The sequence below is a fragment of the Piliocolobus tephrosceles genome, chromosome 9, assembly GCF_002776525.5.
Source record: "Piliocolobus tephrosceles isolate RC106 chromosome 9, ASM277652v3, whole genome shotgun sequence".
NCBI classification, from domain to species: Eukaryota; Metazoa; Chordata; class Mammalia; order Primates; family Cercopithecidae; genus Piliocolobus; species Piliocolobus tephrosceles.
Genome location: NC_045442.1, coordinates 7,743,993 through 7,765,991, shown reverse-complemented (window position 1 = coordinate 7,765,991; position 21,999 = coordinate 7,743,993). Strand labels below are relative to the sequence as shown.

The window sequence follows — 21,999 nt, the reverse complement described above, 5'->3', positions numbered from 1 at the left end:
TAATCCTAGCAAGCCTATGGGCACTGCAGGAGGCCAGGGCGTGTTTCATCCCTTATCTACAACTGCATAAGGCAGACACCCTCAGAGCAGCCATTTTAGAGCCCCCTGACACCCCCAGAATGCATTCTTTTCCCAGGGCTGTTAATTATTAATATTCCTTACTGGGGAAAGAATTCAGTGATATTTCTCTTACCCGTTTTTTGGCAATAAGAGAAATGTGGCTCTGTCCTACCTGGCTCCCAGGCAGTCTGACCTAATGGTTATCTGCCTTGTTCCCTGAACATTGCTGTTACCCTGTTCTTTTTTCAAGGTGCCCAGGTTTCATATTGTTCAAACACACATGCTTTACAATTTGTGCACTTAATGCAATCATCACAGGGTCCTGAGGCGACATACATCCTCAGTTTATGATGATGGGATTAAGAGATTAAAGACAGGCATAGGAAATGATAAGAGTATTGATTGGGGAAGTGATATATGTCCATGAAATTGTCACAATTTATGTTCAGAGACTGCAGTAAAGACAGGCGTAAGAAATTATATAAAAGTATTAATTTGGAGAACTAACAAATGTCCATGAAATCTTCACAATCTATGTTGTTCTGTCACAGCTTCAGCAGGTCCCTCCGTTCAGGGTCCCTGACTTCCCACAACAGTACCCCCCAATCTTAAATTTTAAAAATGGCAAAGATGAAAAGGCAGTTCTTGAAAAAGAAAACAATCTTAAACATGTGAAAAGGTATTTTATCTCACTATGAAGTATTTCCTATGAAGAAAAACATGGAGACCATTGTTTTTAACCTATCGATTGGCAAAGAGATGGAAAACCTCTGAACACACTGTGTTGGTGAGAAGCTGGAGAACAGAATAGCTGGAACAACTCCTTTAAGAGGCAGCTTCACCCAATCAAATTTCTAAATGCATATGGCCTTTGCACAGCAATTGTACTTTTGGGAATTTATCCATCTTGGGCAAGATTATGCCTGTGTGACATAGCAAATGACTGAAAACAACCCGTCTGGGAATCTGTAAGGGACAGGTGAAAGAAGTCATGGTATAGCTTCACAAATACAATGCAACCAGTGAAAAGAATGAGGCAGATGTATAAAACTAATAAGGATTAACCAAAGTAGAAGTAAGTATATAATGTGTTGTCATTTGAATTCAAAACAAGGATGTAAGATGAGTGATAGCAAGTTGACGGTTGCTGAAGTTGAGTGATGGGTAGATAGGGTTTCACTGTACTCTTCTCTCCAATTTTGAGTGTTTGAAAATTTCCATAATCTCTCCCTGCAGAGAGGTGGGTGGGGGGAAGAACTGAGACACTTCATTGTATCCTAAATTGCATTTTATAAAAGCCTAGTAACAGTGATGATTGCTTCTGGGAAGGGAGACTGGTGACAGGTGTGAGGGAGACTGTTTTCTGAATGACCCTTGTACTGTTGAGATTTTTAATTATAGGCCTATATTACCTATTAACAAATGTAAAGGCTAAAATATCAGGCATCTGCTTTTTATGTAATTTGCATGTTTATAGTGACAGAAATAAGTGGGAAACAAATACCCCTTTGAATACTGTAATCACGTGAACAACTTCCCTTGAAAACGTATTCTGAGAAGTTCTTTCTCTTCAGAAAGAGATCGTGCTTCCGTGGATAACTGATACCCTTAAAGATATTTGATGGTTGTGTCTGATGAATAATTAGTATATTATATGATGCCAAAGAAAGTTGAGTTAAAGTTTCTGGAAGTAATTGGGTAGGTGGCAGGGAGAGTCCAAGACCTTGGTAGCTGTGTTTTAGATTTACACGGGGAATGGACTCATTTTCATTAATCCAAAACTAACTGAATGTGATGGCTCTACAGAGAATGACACTGTGACAACTGATTTTTTACTATTTTAAGTCCACATCAATTCAGCATATTTCCTACATATCTATTGTGTTCAAGAGGCTGGACTTAGGTGTGCCTGAGATCAGTCTGTGTCTTCAGAAGTAGGGCAGAGCTGGCATACTGGTAACTCCAGGCTATAGCAGCAGGTGATCGGGGTCCTGGAGGGAGGACAGTGGAGAGGTCTTAGGGGAGGGTGAGATCTGGAACACAGGGAAAGGGCATGGAAGGACACTCACCAGCACCATTCTCAGTTATTAGCCTGTGCTTTGTGTGTAGCAACAGAAGCTCTCATAAAACTCAGTTTTCTTGTATTTCATCTTACTTCTTTAGGAGAATGTATTGACGAATGGGTCTTCTTTTTCATTACAAATTGGCATTTCTGATGAGCAAGGACCTAATCCCCAGATTTCTAGACTCTGCAAGTGCAGGTTTCAATATCAGACACCCACACAGGTCAGAAGGGCACATGCCCTTATCCATTTGGAGCCAAATTCATTTTGTTGAACAGTTTGAAGGTTTGGACTCAACCTCTGAGTGAACTGCCCAGCAACTGATTGATCTACAATCATGGTTTAAATTAATTGGCTTTGCTCACATCTGCATCCTGACCAAGTATTTGTGAAGGAATAGCTGCTGTTTACCAGTAACAGCCCCAGCTCATCATTCATCACCTTTTATATGGGTTTGAGGAGGACAAGGAATTTGGACCTCCTTGAAATAGTTGCCCTCTTCCTATGGCAACTTAAGCAAAGTAGCCTTTTCTTAGAAGAAACTGTGCCAGACTGGTGAGTCTTGTGTTATAAAATATTATATGTTGCATATAATACAGACAGATAAGTTGTTGATTAGGAGAAATGTTGTGTCTTGACAGCAACACTGAACTGAAGATCTCCATCTCTGCAGAAAATGCATAGAGCCTTCTTTAAGATGCAGTGAACAGCTAGATGAATACACTGAATTATTTTTCCTCTAATACAGCTGATGGGATGAAAAGAAAATAAGTTTGTTTCCTTGATCAAGACTGGGGAGTTAGGATGGGAAGCTTGAATTCCAAGGGTCCTTTTACCATGGAGAAAGTGGTACTTTGCAAAGGTATGTTTGTGGACAAGAGAGTACATTCATTCAGCTGTCCTTCATTTAAAAAAGTCAAGCAGAACATTTATAGAAGATGAAATAGTTTCTATAAAGACCTAGCTTACAATTTAAATGAGGTGGACCAAGATGGTGTTTGTGATAGTGTTTTCTTCTGGGATGCTTAGATGGTACATTTGGACAAATGAAGCAGGATTAGTTGTGTAGCTATGTGTTTGTCACGTTGTCCTGGGCAGGGCATAAGGAAGTCCAAAGTACAAAATGCCAGTGGATTCAATTTGTGCTGCCAAACAAGAGTCACCTCCAAATATTCTCTACACCTGCATGGAATTAATTCCCGTTCCCTATGTGTGATGGGAGAGAAATCACACACTTAATCTATATCATATGTCTCGGAAAAGTTCCAGACAGACACCAGCCTGGAGTGAGAAATGTGGAGTTTTCAGTGATTGATGTTTAAAGGGTAACATTTCCTTAGTTTCATAAAACAGAATGAAGGACTTTTTCGGGCCTGCTTTAAAGGAAATCTTGGAAGAGTCCCTGCTGGTGGAGAAAAAAACACCAGCAGTAGGAATACCTTCCTCTGATAACATGGTCTGTTGGCTCCAGTTTGACATGGTACACAGGTGAGTTGCTTAAAAGAAATAAAAAAGCTTCAGGATGAGGGGTACATGAGAAAGGAGCTTCCCTGCTCTTTGGCTACCTGAAATGCACACACAAAATATTGATGGACCAGAAAAGTTTAGGGCATGCTCACCATCTTCCATGACTGCAACTCTAAAACAAATTAGAAAAAAATGTAAAAGAACTGTCAATAAACAGAAGAAATTATATGTGGACTTTCACTAATAATGGATGGGAGTGGACTTTGCAAGCATGAAAGGAATGGGAAAATTCACAAAATAAAAATTCAATATTTAAAACCAGAATTATTCTTATGCCAAAAAATCATAACTAAAATTATAATACATAACTAAAATATTTTTAAAAGAAACTCTTATAAACCAAGAAGAAAAATTCTGCCTCTCAAACAGAAATAAATAGGCAAAGGATAGGAAAAGACAATTCATAGAACAAATACATTGAATAGCAGTGGTATGCTTGAGCTGGCTGGTACTGGCTCATAACTGCCAGTTCCCTACTCCTCATTCAGTAATGTCACATTTGTAGCTTGAAACTGGCCACAGTGGGAGGTTTTATACCAGAGAAATCAACTATAAATCAGGATTTTTTCATAAAAGGCCAGTTTGCCAGCATACCATTGGTAGCATACCATTACTACCAGTAGTTCAAGTGTACCAGTAATCAAAAAAATACAAGAAGAAATGAGGTCTGGACAAGGTGGAATAAGCACATTTCACCCTATTTCTCCTGCTAAGTGCAACAAAAATATCTGGACATAAAGTATGCTGGTTAAGGATCTCAGAACTCAAGGAACTACCCAATTGTGTGTTTGTGTGTTCTTTTATATATCTTGGCCTGGGCTCAGGATAGGCCCACAACTGGAAAAGCCTGCTATCTTGAGACAAAACACTGGAGAAAGAGCAGTCCAGAAATATAGAACTGTTTTGACCATACCTGATCTTATTCCAGCTCAACACTTGAAAAAAGCTATGCTTCCCTCCCACTTCTCATCAGGCATCATGTCCGAGAGACTGGCAGATCTCTACTTTCCATCACTTCCTGCAATAACATGCCACATCCCTTCCCTGGAACAGAGACTATGGGTAGAACTTTTAGGGGATTTCTCATCACCATGGAATCCAGAAGGAAGTGGAACAACATTTTTTAAGTACTGAATGGAGAAAACAGTCAACACAGAATTCCATATCCAGCCAAACTATCCTCCAGCAATAAATACATTCACAGATAAAGGAAAATGAAGAGAATTTGTCACCTACAGATTTGCTTTTAAAAAATGGCTAAAGAAAGTTTTTCAGACAGAAAATAAGTTGAAACATTAGGTGTTAAGAAAGAACAGAAAAAGTAAATATATGAGTAAATATAGTAGACTCAACTTTTAAAGATTATGTTTGGCTGAAAGCAAAATTACAACATCTGAAGTCTCAGTACACATAAAGGTAATATTTAAGACATCTGTGTTATAAAAGGAGGCGGAAAAGGGACCTAAAAGGTGATAGTTTCTGTATTTTACTTGAAGTGATGAAATATTGACACTAATAAACTGTGATAAAGTAAGTACATATACTGTAATCTTTAGAGCAGTGGTTTTCAATCAAGGGAGGTTTTGCCTTTCAGAGGACATTTTGGCAATGTTTGGAGACATGATTACACATGTTACTTCCATCTAGTTGATAGAGGCCATGGATGCTGCTAAACATTCTACAATGCACAGGAAAACCCCACATAACACAGAGTATTCAGTACAATATGTCAAAACGCTGAGGATGAGAAACTGCCCTAGTGTAACCATACAAAAAAATACAAAGATACATACTCAAATGCAGATAAATCAATATGTAATACTAATAAGTGTTCAACTAAACTACAGGAACACAGAAAAAGCACAATGAAACAAAAACCAGAGAGAACAAACAGAATATTAACATGGTAGACTTAAATCCAAACAGATCAACAATTGCATTAAATATTAATGTTCTAAACACACCTATTAAAAGATAGTGACTGGCTAAATGGATGAAAAAATATAACTATATGCTGTCTACAGGAACCTCTTTTCAAATGTAATTCCATAGGTATGTTAAAAGTAAAAGGATGGAAAAATTCGTACTCTGCTTTTTATGCTGTTTTTGGAAGTAACCATTTCTGTTTGCTGCAATCATGAATGATGTTTCCTATTGTGAAATACCATTCATGATTGCAAAAAGACAACACTAATACTAATCAGAATAAAACTGGAGTGGATATACTAATATCAGATGAAGTAGATTTTAGAACAAAGATTACCAGAGCTAAACAGAGACATGACATAATAAAAGGGTCACTTTACAAAGATGACACAATTCTAATTGTGTATATCACAAACAACAGAGCTTCAAAATACATGAAGCAAAAACTGATGAATTCAAAGGAGACACAATTATAGTTGGAAAGTTCAACATCTCCTCTCAGTAACTGATAGAAGTACTAGACAGCAAAAAAATAAGGTATTTTGTTTTATTTATCAAACTGGTAAAAGTTAAAATTTAGTGTTAGCAAAGTCATGGTGAGAAAAACAATAATATGGGAAAAACAAACATATATAAGAGTTCTGAAAAAATATTTTTATATTATGAAGCCTAAAATGGTCATACAATCTTTCAACCCAATATTTCACTTTTAAGAATCTCTCCTAGGGGAATAAAGAGGTCCAAGATTTACCTGTCTAGAACTTTATAACAGAGCTGTTTATAACAGCAAAAGTTAGAGACATCAAAACATGCCCAATAATTGGCAAGTACTTAAACATTTATATTCAAGCATAGTGTTATTGTTAAATAACATTTTTAAGGATTTTTAAATGCCATTGTAAATGGGACTGATTTTTAAGGCAAAACAAAGCAGTATATAAAACTTTGTACAAATAAATTATGTTAAAATACATAATTAAAAAGCAGTGAAAAATTACCAGTGATTATCTCCTGTTTATTTGCTTGTTTTCTCCTCCCTTCAAGTTTTCTATTGTGAAATATCATTCGTTATTGCAGCAAACAAATGGTCACTTCCAAAAATAGCATACAAATGAGATGATATACATAAAGTAAACAATACAGTGCTAAGTTTGGTACAGAGACACTCAATAGGTGGTATAATTCTTGTAAATTTGAAATAAAATGATGAGAAAGTATAACTGATGGTTCTTAGGGTGACCATCTGTCTTAGATTGCCTGTCTCTATTTTACTGTCCAGGCCTAATTATTACTAGTCCCCCTGCAATTCTCAAAATGTCATGGTTTAGTTCCATGGGTGGTCTAACTATTCAAATACTTGACACATTACAACTAGTAATTAAAACATATGACACCCTTATTATACTCCAGGCACCAAACTAACTGCTTTATGTGGATTATCTCATTTAACCATCTGAGTAGCTGAATTATCTCCATATTATAGAGGCACCAAGAAGTTAAGCAGCTTGTCTAAGCTCACACATTAACAAGTAGCAGAATCTGGATTTGAACTACATCCTATCATGTTGGTACTCAAAGCATACCTGGGCCTGCCTAAGTGCAGGGTTGACTGGCAGGGGTCTGGCAGGGACGCTGGGTGCACGCGGAGCCCGGTGGAGGGGAGGAAGCACTCGCTGAGTTGACTGGGGCTGAGGGACATTCAGGCCGTTGAGGGGTCTGCTGATGTCAACATTCGGACACTGTGGCAATCTCCTGGGATTGTCCTGCACAGTCAAAGTAAAAAGCCATGCTATAGCGGGTTTCAAAAATATCAGTAATTCCTTAAGGAAAATGCAGTGCCAACTCATCCGTTATAGCTGAAGGCCAAGGTGGAGTAAAGGAAAGAAATCAAGGATGTACACAAGAGGGAAACTATTATTTATTTAAACTTCAAAATTCAAACAGAAGCATCACCTGTCTCCATCCCACCACATCTGGAATAGAAGGATCGATTTTTGTTTAGATTTTTTAAAATGGTTTAATTAACAAATAGGCACAAAGCACTTGAATAAGTACCAAGTATAAAGACACAGACCGAGATCTTAGGGAAGTTATAAAAGAGATATGAAAATAAGACACAGCTTAATGTGTACAAGGCTCAATGAGAACTGAGAAAGCCACTGAGGAAAGGAGAGTTGCGGCTTCAGGAGGCCATGGCTGAGGTTGGGGCTTGGAGTTGGAGACATTCTCCCACATGGTAACCCTTGTTCTTAGAACAGGTGCTGTAGGGGCTCTTAGACTTCAGGCTTCCACCCCTTCCTTCCTCTCTCTCTAAAAACAGCTTAATTGAGGTATAATTGACAATGTATACAACTTGGTCATTTTTGACACGTTTACACCCATGAAACCCTCACAACAAACAAGTGGACAAATGAATGTGTCCAACACCCCGGAGAGTTTGTCATCCTTCTCCCTTCACTCTCCCTCCAATCATCAGTCTGCTTTCTGTCACTATCAGTTTGCATTTGTCAGAATTGCATATAAGTGGGATCACGTAGTATGCACTCTGGCTTTTCTTCTTTTACTTAGAATAATTATCTAGAGATTCATCCACAATGTTGTATACATCAGTGGTTCATTCCTTTGTGCAAACATACCATTGTTTGTTTATCCTTTTACTGGTTGATGGATATTTGGGTCGTTTCTAGTTTGGGGCTCTCAAAAATAAGGCTGTGCTTTTTTTCTTTCTTTCTTTCTTTTTTTTAATAGAGCTGCGTTTTTCTTTTTTTAAAAAAATAAAGATGTGCTTTCGGCTACCACACAAAGCCATTCTCACTTACGGTTCCAGCTTTGGGGACGAGCAGGGGTAAAGCTTATTGGGAACAGCAGCCTCCTCCTTGGTGGCCCAGCCTCTATGCTTTTTGGATCAAGGGAGTTAAAACAGTTTCTTGCCTACTGAATATGCAGCAATGATTTTTCAATCTCATTTTTTTGACACCAATCTTGTTCACGGTTATAATTTGGACTCTTGTTGAATAAGTTCAATATTCAAGAATTCTTGTGGGTACATCAGAAAAACTCGGTGGGGAAAAACTATTAGAATGAACTGTAGCTGTAATTCACCAGGGTAGCAAGAGGGTTAAGAGACAGCGGGGAGCCATGAGGTACTCTGGGTTAAGGATCCAGTTCTCTGAAACCACAGGGTGGACAGGGCTTCCTCAGCTCAGGGCTGGAGCAAAATGGTCAATTCTGAGAGCTCCGTGTAACTTAAAAATATTTTAAGAGTAACAGTGGGCTAAAGCAGCTCACCTAAAGCCAAGTGGTGGCATTTGGGAACCATGGTGGGGATGGCGTTGGGGGCCGGTATCAGGAGCCAGTTTGGGCTGCAGACCCAGTGGGGCCCCAGAAATGTGGCTGCTCTGGGTGACTGGAGGGATCACAGCTGACAATATGCTGCACCATATCATGCAGGGGACACTGTGCCAACAGGATCTAGGTGGGCTTCCATGGGGGCACCATGGGGCCTCCCCAGATCATCTCAGAGACCCTCCCTCAGAGCCTGTTGATCTGACAATGCAGATTCAGCACTTCACAGGCAGTTCCTCTAGGATCCCATTCTTATTCAATCTTGTATTGAAAACCTCATGTCTGCATGTGTGCCCTGAGCACTCACATCTATTCAAGACTCACCTTCGGTGGGTAGGAATCTGGAGGCTTCCTCATCAGGCCTTTTCCGAGGTGGCCGAGGTGAGCCTGACAGGGTTGGGAGCCACGGGGTGGCCGGGAAGGGCGCACACACCTGCAACAGAATCCCACACCTGCTGACCAAGCATGTTTCCCCTTCTCACTGACTTGAAGTTTTACACTTTGCTCATGGTGGCACTCAAAAGATAGTTTACTTAGTGTGCTAGACATGCAAAGGAAAAATTACCTAACACTCTTAGGAGATTAAAAAATAAATACTAATTTTTCCCTCAAAACCTCTATTTTGTCAAATTAGTTCTTGCAATCCATGGAAATGCAGTGTAGTGACACCTGGAAGATGATTTGTATGAAGCTGGCATTTCAGCGATAATGTCTTTGAATATATTTGGATCAAAAGCTACCCCATCTGATGAAAATATTTCAATGTCTCCATGTTGTATAAAAATTACTAACATAAGGGTGGGAGAAAACACTTCAGTGGAATTCCCTGACACCCTGCTAGCTTATGTAATAAGCAGCACATTGTTGTTTGAAGGGAAGTAAAGGAGGCAGCTGATCTGGCAGAAATTTTAAACAAGTAAACCTCCCCAAAAAAGAACCAAGTCCCAAGTTTATGATCCAGAAAATCTGACCTTTGTTAAAAAAAAAAAAATGAAGTGAGAAGCAGTTTGCTGTACATTTTCTGAGCCACCGTTTCTTGAACAACCTAAACCCAGGGTACCTTAGTTTTTCAATGGTGGTCTTCTTATTTGTAAACAACAGTCGTATCAAGGTCTTCCTTTTGAGATAAACCACAAATCCAGCAGCAAGAAGACACAGGATGGTCACCAGAATTCCTATGGTTAAACCTTGGTTATCTGAAACAAAACACATTGGGCTCACGGAAGGAGGCAGTTACAATGAAATATGGGAGGTATCAAATTGACAATTATGGCAAAGTGAACTCTGAAACAACAGAAATGAAGAGAGTAAACCCTTGAGTGATGTCCTAATAAACTCTCTTACTTCAAAGATCATGTTTGAGTTTCAATCTATGTTACCATCATTCATTTCTGACAACTCTAGAACTTGCCAAACAGGAATATATAGTTGGGGCGATGGCCTGTACCACCCAGACTCCCTGAGGTGTGGCAATGGCACAGCGGACCATGGTAGCCACAGAAGGTAGCAGGGAGCCATCAGCGACACCACCGGAATCACAGCCATCCCCAGGCTCAAATGTCTCCAGCCCTCAGCACAGATTTGCCACCTCAAAGTGCCTTTCTTTAGTCAGTCTGTAGTTTTGGGTTCTGCTTTCTCTTTTTTCATATTTTTAAAAAATGAGATGCTTTCTTGCTGGACGTCTCAAAGTAGATAGTGAAGAAAGAAAACTCATTTAAATGAAACACCCATGGGTGTTGCTTTGTTATGTTGGGGACTTACAAACACAGCCTTTGTGGGGAAACCCTTTTTCTGGGAGGAAGCTGTTTTCTCTATGAAAACATCTTTTCTCTGACCTGCTGCCATTTTGTTTATTACAGTTAAGAGCCTCCTCAAGGGTAGGGAAAGGAAGGAAAAAATCAAACCATCAGATTGGTTTCTTACAGCAGCTATGGTCAGAGGCTGGGAAGGACTCGAAATGCTCAGACTTAGAGGAGGTCTACTTGTGATTTCAACCGGGCTGTGAATTTTCAGAGGACAAGGATCTTGATTCATTTGTCTTCCCACCAGCAAGGATCAGGATGTACTTCACATTAGGTAAGTGCGCAACAGTCCTTTCCGGCTGCTGGTGATCGCCGCGAAGGTGACTGCAGTTACCTGGGCTCTCCTCAGCCCTGGCTCCCACCTGGACCCTCAGCTGGCTGTGGACCACTGCAGCAGCAGCTCCTACTCCAGGGGAAGAATGTCTTTCACGCCCTCTCGGTTTCTGGACCTCATCCCCCACTAACAAGGCCTATCAGGGATGTGTCTTAGCCTAAGCAAGACAGCCAACAGATGACAGTCTTGACTCACTTTTTAGGGTTACTGGAAAAGTATTGCTTCTGGTTTCCTGGCCAAAATGTCCCTCTTTTCAGAACCTTAGCAGTGATCACAGGGGGTTCTGGTTAGAGTTCTGGTGTCTCATAACAAAGCTAATTTAAAAAGTGAGCAGCAAAATTCTTGAACTATAATTTCTAGTTCCATAAGGTGAATCCGTAAGTCTTCAATACATCACTCTATGAAACTGAACATTTACAGGGCCCACACACTGAACCTGCTGCATCCCCCAGGGTTGCTCAAGCCAGAGGCTCGGGCAGTGAGTGACTCCATCTCCCTCTTCCCCATGACCAGCATGAACACCATGTCCTGTGTCTCCTCCTGTTGGCCCAGTCCACACTCTAGATCTGAGCCCAGCCCAGTCCACACTCTAGATCTTTGCACAGTCAGCTATCTCTGCTTCAGAAGGCACGTTTCCCTCGCCCCCTTCAGACCTCAACAAATGAGGGTCCCCAGGAGCCCTACTGACAATACCCTGCTGCTCCGTGAGGGTTGCTCCCCTCCCATGATGCCCTCTCTCCCTGCAGTCGTACCCCCACTTATCGTGCCATGTCATACTTGCTTAAAGTCTCTCCAGGACCCAGGAGAGTGGCTGGCATGTGGCAGACAAATGAGTACTTGTTTAATGAGCCTCTGAGACATGGCCAGGCCAAGGAGCAGCGAGCCGTGCTTGGTTCTGTATATGTATGCATGGGGTGGAGGCAGGGATATTTCAAACGCACTCTCTTTTATGCAATAATGGCCACAGGGGATGGAGTTAGGCTCTTCGGTTGTTTTCACTTTTAACATTCTTATTTGTTAAATGAAGGGTTGGTGACTCTGTGGGTTCCCTGGCTTTTTGCAAACCCTCAAACCTGAGTACTGCTGGTCACGCACGTCCGCGCCAAAGAGCCACAGAGCTTGCCATCCTTTCTCCTACCTTCTTCTCCAGTTTGTTTCAGTGCCATTCAGTTTGCTTGGATGGAGACGGAATGGGTGGAAGGGTCTCTGATAAATTAAAAACTAAAACCCTGCTATTTTCATATAATAAATGCTAAAAGCCATATCAGAGCATTTTCAGCCAGAGACCAGTCATCAGGGCTGTCAAGGCTGAGATGTCATTGGGGAAAGGGGACACTGGGCCCAACCCTTGCTTCTCCCCCACTGCTGTGGAAGCTCAGTGAAAGGCCAGACTTTTGAGTCCTTTTCCTCCTTGCTGCAGAGCTGGGGCCTGCTAGAGTGGTAAGCTGGTGCTCTCTCAGGGGTAGCATTGAAGCACGTCCACGTTTTAGCAGAAGCTCAACCAGGAACTCGCTGCCCTTCTTCACGCTGTTTCTGCAGACGTGCCTGGTAGGCTGGACTTCCCCTCCTGAGCCCTGCGAACTGTGTTGTGTCTGTTGTCATGGGAACGATGACAAAGCCACAAAGTCCTGCCAGTCACAGGAGGCCTTGGGGATGCATGACCTCCTCTGCAGCAGCACTGGTCACAGTCTCCCATGTCATGGGAGGGCTCAGATGAGTGTCAGTGAGGCAGAAGACGCATGCTCCTGCGATCCCACAGGCACCTGGCTCTGGCCATGCTCCCTGTTGGAGCTCTGCAGCTTCCTGCCTTGCTTCTTTCCCTCCAAAAGGGACATCATTCAGACTTGCCCCTGAATTGCCCAGTAAGAACTCAGAGAAAACAGCACCACACCAGGACACCATTTATAAAGGTCATCTGAGGAGAAATGGCCGTGAGTTCAAGCACAGCTGCTACTAAGAGCTGCTTGGGGGACAAGCAGACCTGTGTCTAAATCTTAGCGAGATCACATTAGGCAAAATACTTAACTTCCCGGGGCCTCAGATCCTATGTATGTGAAAAAAGAATCATACCACCTTCTTCAGAGTTGTATAAGGAGCGGATGACATCATGCGCATAAAATGTACCACATAGCACCTGCATACACTGTTCCATATGCAGAGGCTGTTGCAATGACTCCCACTGCTGCTGTGACTGTCACCTTTACTAAGAGGTGGGTGTCTTTCCAGTAAGATTTTTAAAAGGCAGTAAACTTCACACCTTTTCACCCTACCACACAGATGCTGGCTTTTACAAAGTCCTTTGATACAGTGATGAAATTCATACCCATTCAGTAGTTCACTATAGAAATGACCTTAGCTAAGAAAAGTGTCATAGGCTAAGGAACTGGCAAACTCAGCCACTCAGTCAAAGCAGAGAGCAAGGAACCTTGGAGATCGGGCAGGGATGAGAGGGGCATCTGGAAACTGTGAGAGACCCTAGGCTGTGCAGACCCCTGTAGGGGTCTACCTTTCTTGTTGGCTCTACCTGCACCCACACTGACAGCTGGCGAGCCCACCTGCCCCCAGGTGCTCAGCCTCCTCCCGCCAGGATGCAGGGGCCTCACTGACCTGCTTGCCGGATGGGGCCGCTGTCTGTGCTTCCTCCAAAGCCAAACTTGTCACAGAAGGGAGGTGCCCAGTGGGCCTCGCAGTGGCAGTTCTTCCTGTTGTTGCACACCTTTCAGGGCAGAGGGTAGGGACGTGGGGTTAGGGCATACACCACTCTGTACATCACCACAGGAGCACGGGGGCCATGGTCAGAGCCCCCCCAACAGTGACACAGCCAGACTCAGCACATGCCATGGTGCAAATGAGCCCAAACCTGGCACTACACACCACACAGGTGCGACCAGACCTGAGGCTGCAAAGACTCATCATCTGCCTGTTAGTGGCTGTTAAGAGAGTGATGAAGATTATCTGGGTTCATCAGCTTGCTTCCCCTACCCATCTCACTTCCTTCTCTATCTCCCATCTTCCTTTTTGAATCCAGAAAACTCACTGTCTGACCACGAGGAGAAGCCCTCATGGTCCTCAACAGTGAGGAGGGACCATGCTTTGGGGCTACAGACCCAAAGCCCTGGGGCACCATGGGACCTGACAGATGCTTGGCACATCCCTGTCTCCCTCAGATAGAAGGCTCAGAGAGGTTGGTGACTGCTGGGTCCTGCGCCAGGCAGGGGTCCGAGGCAGGCCCCCCATTTCCTGAGCCTAGCAGGGTGCATAGGATTTCCACTGATACTTCCTGAAGCCTGTCCCCTGCAATGCCTGCCTCCTTCTTATGGAGTTTCCCAGTGGCTGTTTCCTGGCTCCCAGCCACGTACCAGAGTGCGAATCCAACGGTGGATTCTTTTCCTTGTGAAATGAGAGAATGGTTCTGGCACGGCAAGAAAGGGAGACCAACAAAGCCCGAGGAGGCTGTGCTTCGCCCTCGGTGGGCCCAGCTCATAGTCCAGAGCATTCCATGGAGGGGCCAGGAGCCCCTGCCCACCTGGTTACCAAGGGCTACCAATGGTGGCTACTCCCAAGCCTGTCCATGCTGGTTGGACTCGTTATTGTGCCAGATGTAACTAACTGAAAGTACATGATCCAATGGAATATTACCATGAAGATGATATATATTTAATATTTTTCTATGAAAATTAGGTTGTCAAGTCCAGTCACGGTGACTCATGCCTGTAATCCCAGCAAGTGGGAGGCTGAGGTGGGTAGATCACTTGAGGCCAGGAGTTCGAGACCAGCCTCACCAACATGGTGACACTGTCAGAAACACTGTCTTTATAAAGAAAAAAAAAAGTTAAAAAAAATATTAGGTTGAATCCTTTGGGAACACTGGTTTAAAAAAGACAAATCACTAAAAGAGTTTCTGAAAAATTAGGAATGAGTGGGACAACTGCACAATGGTTGGGAAGAGCGGCAGGGGACAAGCAGGAGGCTGTTCTTGGATGCTGCTGAGTGTCTAAGGTCCCCTTCCACTTAAAGAAACGAACTAGAAGTTGTTGATGATGCATTTTTGGGTGGTTTATATCAGGAAGTCAATGCACAATGACATTCAGTAAATCAATCCTAAAGGCCTCAGCTCTCCATCAAAATATGGCTGCCAGATATACACTTTTATTTCAAGGCAAAATAAAATGTGTGGAGTATACATCTCCCATGTAATGCTTCCCTGCCTCAACTGACTTGTTTTGATGAATCAACCACCTACTCCCATTGCTTCAGATAAGAAGGTCGACTGTCAGGATAGGCTTTAATAAGTTAGAAAGTAGACTTCTATAAAGCAGAAATTGAGTAGAATTAGTCGGCATGTGGCAGAGCCTATGCCAAATATAAGTGTCTTGCCTGTCCCCTCAAAGATGCTGCTGTGGATGTACTAGCTCGAGATTCATGCCTGCCCCTCATGGCTTCTCTCAGTAACTCGTGGTCATGCACCTTGTTTTAAAACCCATGTGAAGGTGCTGCCAGGAGCCTGCTCTTACTAGGGTGGGACTGTGGCCAAGCTACCCTTGAGCAAGGCATGGCCAGCTGCTCCACCTACCCAGGAAATGGGGACCTCTCCTCTCCCATGTGTGGATGAGGCCCAGGGGTATTAGAAAGGGCGTGGTCCAGGGTCCTCAACCAGTTTGCGGCTTGCCGGCCATATTACCTTGGGCACACCATTCCCCCAGCTCAGGGCTTGGCTTCTTCAGTAAAATAATAGGACTAGACTTGATCATCTCTTAACAGCCATCAGAAAATAATCTATGATCCAATGAAGACATAAGAAGATTCCATTCTATATTGGGAGTTAGCTAACCTTACCGTCAACACACCCATCTGAGGTGACACTGTGATCTTTATGGTTCTGGCACAATAGTAATTTATAACCCCCTCCCCCCTGCACCCCGTAATTCTGTGTAAGAATCATTGGCAAGTGTCTACAAGTTTTAAAATAAAGAATTTGGAGCCTGATTTCTGTAGAAAAGGTTTCAGGAAAACAAATGAACCTCTGGTGTGGTTAATCAAGACTAATATGATTCCATTGGAAAGAATTAAGCCCATCAAGAAAAATAAATTATGTTTTAAGCAATTAGAGTTCTCTTCTACCCTAAAGGCTCTCTGAACTAAAATAATAGCCTTCTTTAGTTGAAACCCATTGTGTGTGATTTCAAGAACATGTGTTTAATATGATCTGTTGTCCTTGCTTTAATTCCTTTTGGAAGTATTTCAGTTCAGACACTGGTTCTGAATGTTGGTAGAAGAGGAACAGCGCAGTTTGAAATGTTAACGTGAAACTCTTCATGAAGGAAGGCTGGTTTTCAAATTACTTTGAACAACAAAACTCTTTTTTTAAATCATAGAATGTTAATTTAAAAGGTAATTATGGCTCAATCTGATGTTCTTTGTTAAATAAAAGTCACAATGAAAAGGTCAAAGGAAATGAATGTCTTTAGAAGAAAATATTGCAAAGACACTAACTGCTCTATTTAAAAAATGCTATGGATTGCGAAACCTTTTACAAAGGAATGATTTATTACTTAACTTGTTATGGGCTGGCTACTCACCCCTCTGCCATGGCACTGCACTGTACACTCATGAACCCCAAAGACACTGATGTTTTGACATCGACGATTCAGGCAGATCTGTAGGAGGAAGAAAACACAGCAAGTATCTTAGTATTTCTCCAATCCCCCTCCCCTGCCCCCAGCATACACACACACATGTATTCAAACAAAAAGCAAGCAAAAGAAAGCTTGGAGAAGACCCAACCTTGTCTCAGTTAATACGGATGCAGCAAAACAATACATTTTACACTGGACTCAGGCACAGATCTTATTGCTGACTCCTCCAAACCCAGCACATTTTGAGACTAAGTTCAATGTTAACACTATGAAATTATTTTGCACTTTATGGTTTTTAATATAACTTTCAGTTGATCCTACAATTATAACTGATTTTCTTGTGAGTTTTGTTTGGAGCTTGTAATGAAATCTATATATTGCAGCATTTTTTTCTTCCATTAAAAGATACAGGAGAGGGCGAGGCTGGACACGGTGGCTCATGCCTGTAATCCCAGCACTTTGGGAGGCCGAGGCAGGCAGATCACGAGGTCAGGAGATTGAGACTCTCCTGGAAAAAATGGTGACACACCGTCTCTACTGAAAATACAAACATTAGCTGGGCGTGGTGGCACGTGTCTGTAATTCCAGCTTCTCAGGAGGCTGAGGCAGGAGAATCGCTTGAAGCGGGGAGCTGGAGGTTGCAGTGAGCCAAGATCATGCTACTGCACTCCAGTCTGGTGACAGAGAGAGATTCCGTCTCGTCTCCAAAAAAAAAAAAAAAAAAAAAAGATGTAGGAGAGGGCGAGACAGATTACTCCTTATCCTAGGACCTGGATACACATAGACAGAGATTCCAAAAATCCAGGGTTGAAGAGTCTTTTAAGGGAGAGATTGAAATATGGGAACTTTTTCCAGGTACTGACTGACAAGTAACATCATCAATGACAGAAACCATCAGTAATGAGGCTCAGCAGTGGAAAGTGGAAAACAGACTGCTCCTTGAGTTTATCAAGCTGTTGCAGTGGCAAGCATTTGCTAAATGATACTGTGCCAGCTGAAAGTTCAGCCTCATTTCAAAGGTGCATAATATACTCCAGACTCAAGGGATGCAGCCCTTTATCTCCTATAAGATTTTACAAATCAGTGGAGTCAAATGAAGAAGAATCTAATGTTCAAATGGCAGAATAACTTTTAATCAAGTAGAACCTTCCTATGGAGGAGGTCACCATCCGACCCCAACAGGTCATATAAGGCAAGAGGCATACCCTTTGGGAGAAGTGCTGGCCCAAGCAGCACTGAGGGGATTCCCACTCTGTGGGTGCCAATTCTGGCCAAGGGAATGGTCACATTCCAGCTGATAAAAGAACCTGTCCTGGATTACAGTGAACACAGCAGGACCCTCATGGGAATCACTGCTGATCCCTGAGCCATCAGAGAACCAAGGTTCTGAGATCAAAGCACATTTCATCTTGAACATGGAAAACCAATTTGATGATAAATTGAGCCCTTGGAATTGGAATGTCCAGATGCACCTGGCCCTGGCTGTTCAGGCTACAGTTTCAAAAAAAAGGTGTCAGTCAGAATGGCTATTATTAAAAAGTCAAAAAACAACATATGCTGGCGAGGCTGTGGAGAAAAAGGAGCACTTATATACTGCTGGCGGAGTGTAAATTAGTTCAACCGTTGTGGAAAACAGTGTAGTGATTCCTCAAAGACCTAAAAGCAGAAATTACCATTTGACCCAGCCAACCCATTACTGGGTAATACCCAAAGAAATAGAAATCATTCTGTCATTAAGACACATGAACTCATATGTTCATTGCAGCACTATTCACAATAGCAAAAACATGAACTCAACCTAAATGTCCATCAATGATAGAATGGAGAAAGAAAATATGGTACATATACTCCATGGAATACTATGCAGCCATAAAAAAGAATGAGATCATGTCCTTTGTAGGAACATGGATGGAGCTGGAGGCTATCTTCCTAAGCAAATTAATTCAGGAACAGAAAACTAACTACCACATGTTCTCACTTATAAGTAGGAGCTAAATGATGAGAACACATAGACACATAGAGGGGCACAGCACACACTGGGCCTATCAGAGAGCAGAGGGTGAATGAGAGAGAGGATCAGGAAAAATAATGAATGGTTACTAGGCTTAGTATCTGGGTGATGAAGTAATCTGTACCACAAGCCCCCATGACACAAGTTTACCTATATAACAAACCTGCACATGTATCCCTAAATCTAAAAGTTAAAAGACAAAATATGATTCGAGCCTAAAAAAAATCAGATGTCATTTTAATGTCAAGGCTTGAATACGAACAAATGTAGGTAAGGAGACATTCAGAATGTATGAGAAGATTCACGTACTATCCTATTTCTCAAGGAAAAAGCATTTGTGGCTCAGGGTGTGTGGGGGCAAAGACAGGAGAGTGGAGGCAGCACCTGTCCTCAGGATTCTGTCTCTGCCTCTGTCTTTTCTTCCCTGTGTGACCTCATGTTAGTGAGTGATTTCAAGATCCTGTTGAATATAGAGTCTAAAAAGCATTTGGGGGTTGTTTCATCCTTTTCCTAAAACATTGTATTAGCTTGCTGTCATTTAGTCTGATGAGAAAGTTTGGTGAAAAAACATCAGTATGGCAGAGTATGAAAATCTCAAATTCTTTTTTTCTTTCAAAAAAAAAAAGTTTCACTTTCTTTCTTTTTTTTTTTTTTTTTTTTTTTTTTTTTTTGAGACAGAGTCTCGCTCTGTCACCCAGGCTGGAGTGCAGTGGCCGGATCTCAGCTCACTGCAAGCTCCGCCTCCCGGGTTTATGCCATTCTCCTGCCTCAGCCTCCCGAGTAGCTGGGACTACAGGCGCCCGCCACCTCGCCCGGCTAGTTTTTTGTATTTTTTTTTAGTAGAGATGGGGTTTCACCGTGTTAGCCAGGTTGGTCTCGATCTCCTGACCTCGTGATCCGCCCATCTCGGCCTCCCAAAGTGCTGGGATTACAGGCTTGAGCCACCGCGCCTGGCCTCACTTTATTTCTAAACCTCAAAATATCTCCATGTATCTTTCTCCCTGTTCTCTGAAAGGACTCCCTTCTGGTTTTGAGTTTTTCCCACTGCTTTCCCTCTCCTATTCTTCTCTCTACAGGGTCTGTAAAAATACATCTGATTTCCCATTCTTTCCAGGTGAGGACAACCCCCAAGAACTCTGTGCTAAAAACCAAGCCACATATCCAAAACCAATAGAATATGCGATTGTATTTCTTTCCAAAGTAATTTTCTGGCTAGAAGTCCTCATGCCACCTGGAGTGTAGAAATGACTTATTAACACTCAAGGCCGAAGAAGACAGGCTTCATTTTCCCCATTCTGCATTTTAATAGTCAGACCAGGGTCTAGGATTTACTGACTTTTTCTTCTAGGTGCATCTGAGAAGAAGTCGATTTAAGAAAACAAACAAACGCTGTAACCCAGTTCTTGCACAGGCCGTGTTTCAATGGGCCCTGTTCCAGACTTACATGTACGATCCAAGCAAACATTTGGGCCTTACTTTTCCATCTGCACACTTTGTGCCTGCAAGCACAAGCCCAGGGTCCGGCATGTCATCGCCCAAGTACACGTGGGTCCCCCGGCACAGAATCCGGCCTCCCTCCTGCAGGGGGATGTTCGTTTCTATGGAAACAGCATTGGTACCAATGACTGGCCGGCTGGCACCTCCTTGACACTGGATTTTTCCACATTTAGCATCTCTGGAAGGGTAAGAACAAACAATTCCCAAAGAGAAACCATTTGGAACCAACCCTATGCCATGTGGGAAGGTCAGAGCAAAGACTTTGCCAGGATGTCTGGATGCCGTACCTCATCTCGCATTTGGCAAAGGAACTCTTCGAGACTTTGCCACAGTTGCCATAAGGATCACCTGCAGAATTGACTCTCTCAAAGCAGATCCCAGGGGCAGGTTTAGCACCTGAAACAGAACAGAACTGCATTTTCATCTCCTGCAGGTGTTTTTAATGTTTTTGTTTGTTTGTTTTGTGTTTTTGCATGGCTCTAGGCCTCTCAAATGGTTAAGGGGAGACATGTTCAAAGCAATCACACCCAGTGTCTGCCCTGACTCATGGTGGGAGCTGGCCAGGGGAAGCCAAGGGTGTCAACAGCTCACATCCTCTCTTGACTCAGCACACGGCAAAGCATATGTTTCAATGCTTATTCTTCCTTAGGTCTGCTCTCTGGGCTCATGGCATGTGTGGCCTCTCAGGAAATGAGGCCTGGCTGTGGGATGAGATCCGATCCAGGGCAAAAAGGAGGTGGCTGGCTGGCTGGCTGCAGAGAAGGGGAAACTTGCCCTCTTTAACAACATCCCACACAATTCCGGTGAGAAAATGCAAGCCAGGGCAGGCTCCAAAGGAGCAATGAAGATATCTTCTGCAATATTTTTAGTCCCACAGAGCTCCCTGTAAGAGCAAGTCCTACCTTCTATTAATACCTTCTATTTTATTCGCAAGGCAGAGATTTCTCTCAGAGGCCATGGAGTCACAAACCCTGGTAATCCCTAGGTACAGCATGACGGGTCCCAGCAGAGAGGGTCATGGCAACCAGAGAGCTCAGAAATGGCCATTTTTAGCACATCTTCCAGCCATGGAAAGAGAGCACATATAATCAGGGTTTGTAGCCAAAGCTCTGGAGGACTCCTGGGCATAGTGATGTCTGTTGAAGACTTATTGAGCAAGTCAAGAAAACATGTCACATTCTTCAGAACAAACCATGCCCTGCGGTGCGGTCCTTTTTCTCTCCCTCATTGGTGTCCTGTTTGGGCACTTTATCTCACGTTGCTTCTGATGGCCAGGATGCTGACACTCCAGAGCCCCACTCTGCCTCCTGCCCTTCTCTGCTCCCTACCCCGGGGAGACTTTATTTGCCTTCCAAGGTGACAACAGATTTATTTAAGATACCTCCTCCCAGGGAACAGAAGATACTCTTATTACTAAAAACATCCCCCTTCTTTAGCCTGCACCTGATACCTCATCAGCTACTAGCAGACATGATCATCTCATCAAACACACACATGCCACAGCACCTTGGCACCATTTGAAGTGAGCAGTGTGCTCAGCGCTCAGCCTCTGCAATGAGCCAGCCTTACACCTCTCCTTTTCCCATTCTTTTATAAATCACGTTAGAGAAACTTCCGCAGCCTCCTTTTTCAGGGGCACTAGCCCAGACTGGACACAGTTCTCTGTCACGGAAAAAGATAAGGTCCCTAGCTCCTCCCATCGCATTCCTTTCCTTCCACCTGATCCACATCTGCCTTGCCCACAGTAAGATGACACCACCGACACACTCAGCCCACAGCAGGATGACACCACCGACAC

General features: G+C 42.9%; 1 protein-coding gene across 5 annotated transcripts in view; it reads right to left on the bottom strand.

Annotated features, from left to right (window-relative positions):
• ADAM12 (ADAM metallopeptidase domain 12) overlaps positions 1-21,999 on the bottom strand; it is a 370,747-nt gene that overhangs the window by 17,606 nt on the left and 331,142 nt on the right. For all 5 annotated transcript variants that reach the window (XM_023224458.3, XM_023224459.3, XM_023224460.3 and 2 more), the window contains exons 15-21: positions 20,489-20,597; positions 20,181-20,379; positions 16,637-16,714; positions 13,665-13,773; positions 9,982-10,117; positions 9,246-9,354; positions 7,160-7,339 (exon numbers count right to left, since the gene is read on the bottom strand). In XM_023224458.3, coding sequence (XP_023080226.2) covers positions 7,160-7,339; positions 9,246-9,354; positions 9,982-10,117; positions 13,665-13,773; positions 16,637-16,714; positions 20,181-20,379; positions 20,489-20,597 — 920 coding nt within the window. The remainder of the gene's footprint in view (positions 1-7,159; positions 7,340-9,245; positions 9,355-9,981; positions 10,118-13,664; positions 13,774-16,636; positions 16,715-20,180; positions 20,380-20,488; positions 20,598-21,999) is intronic.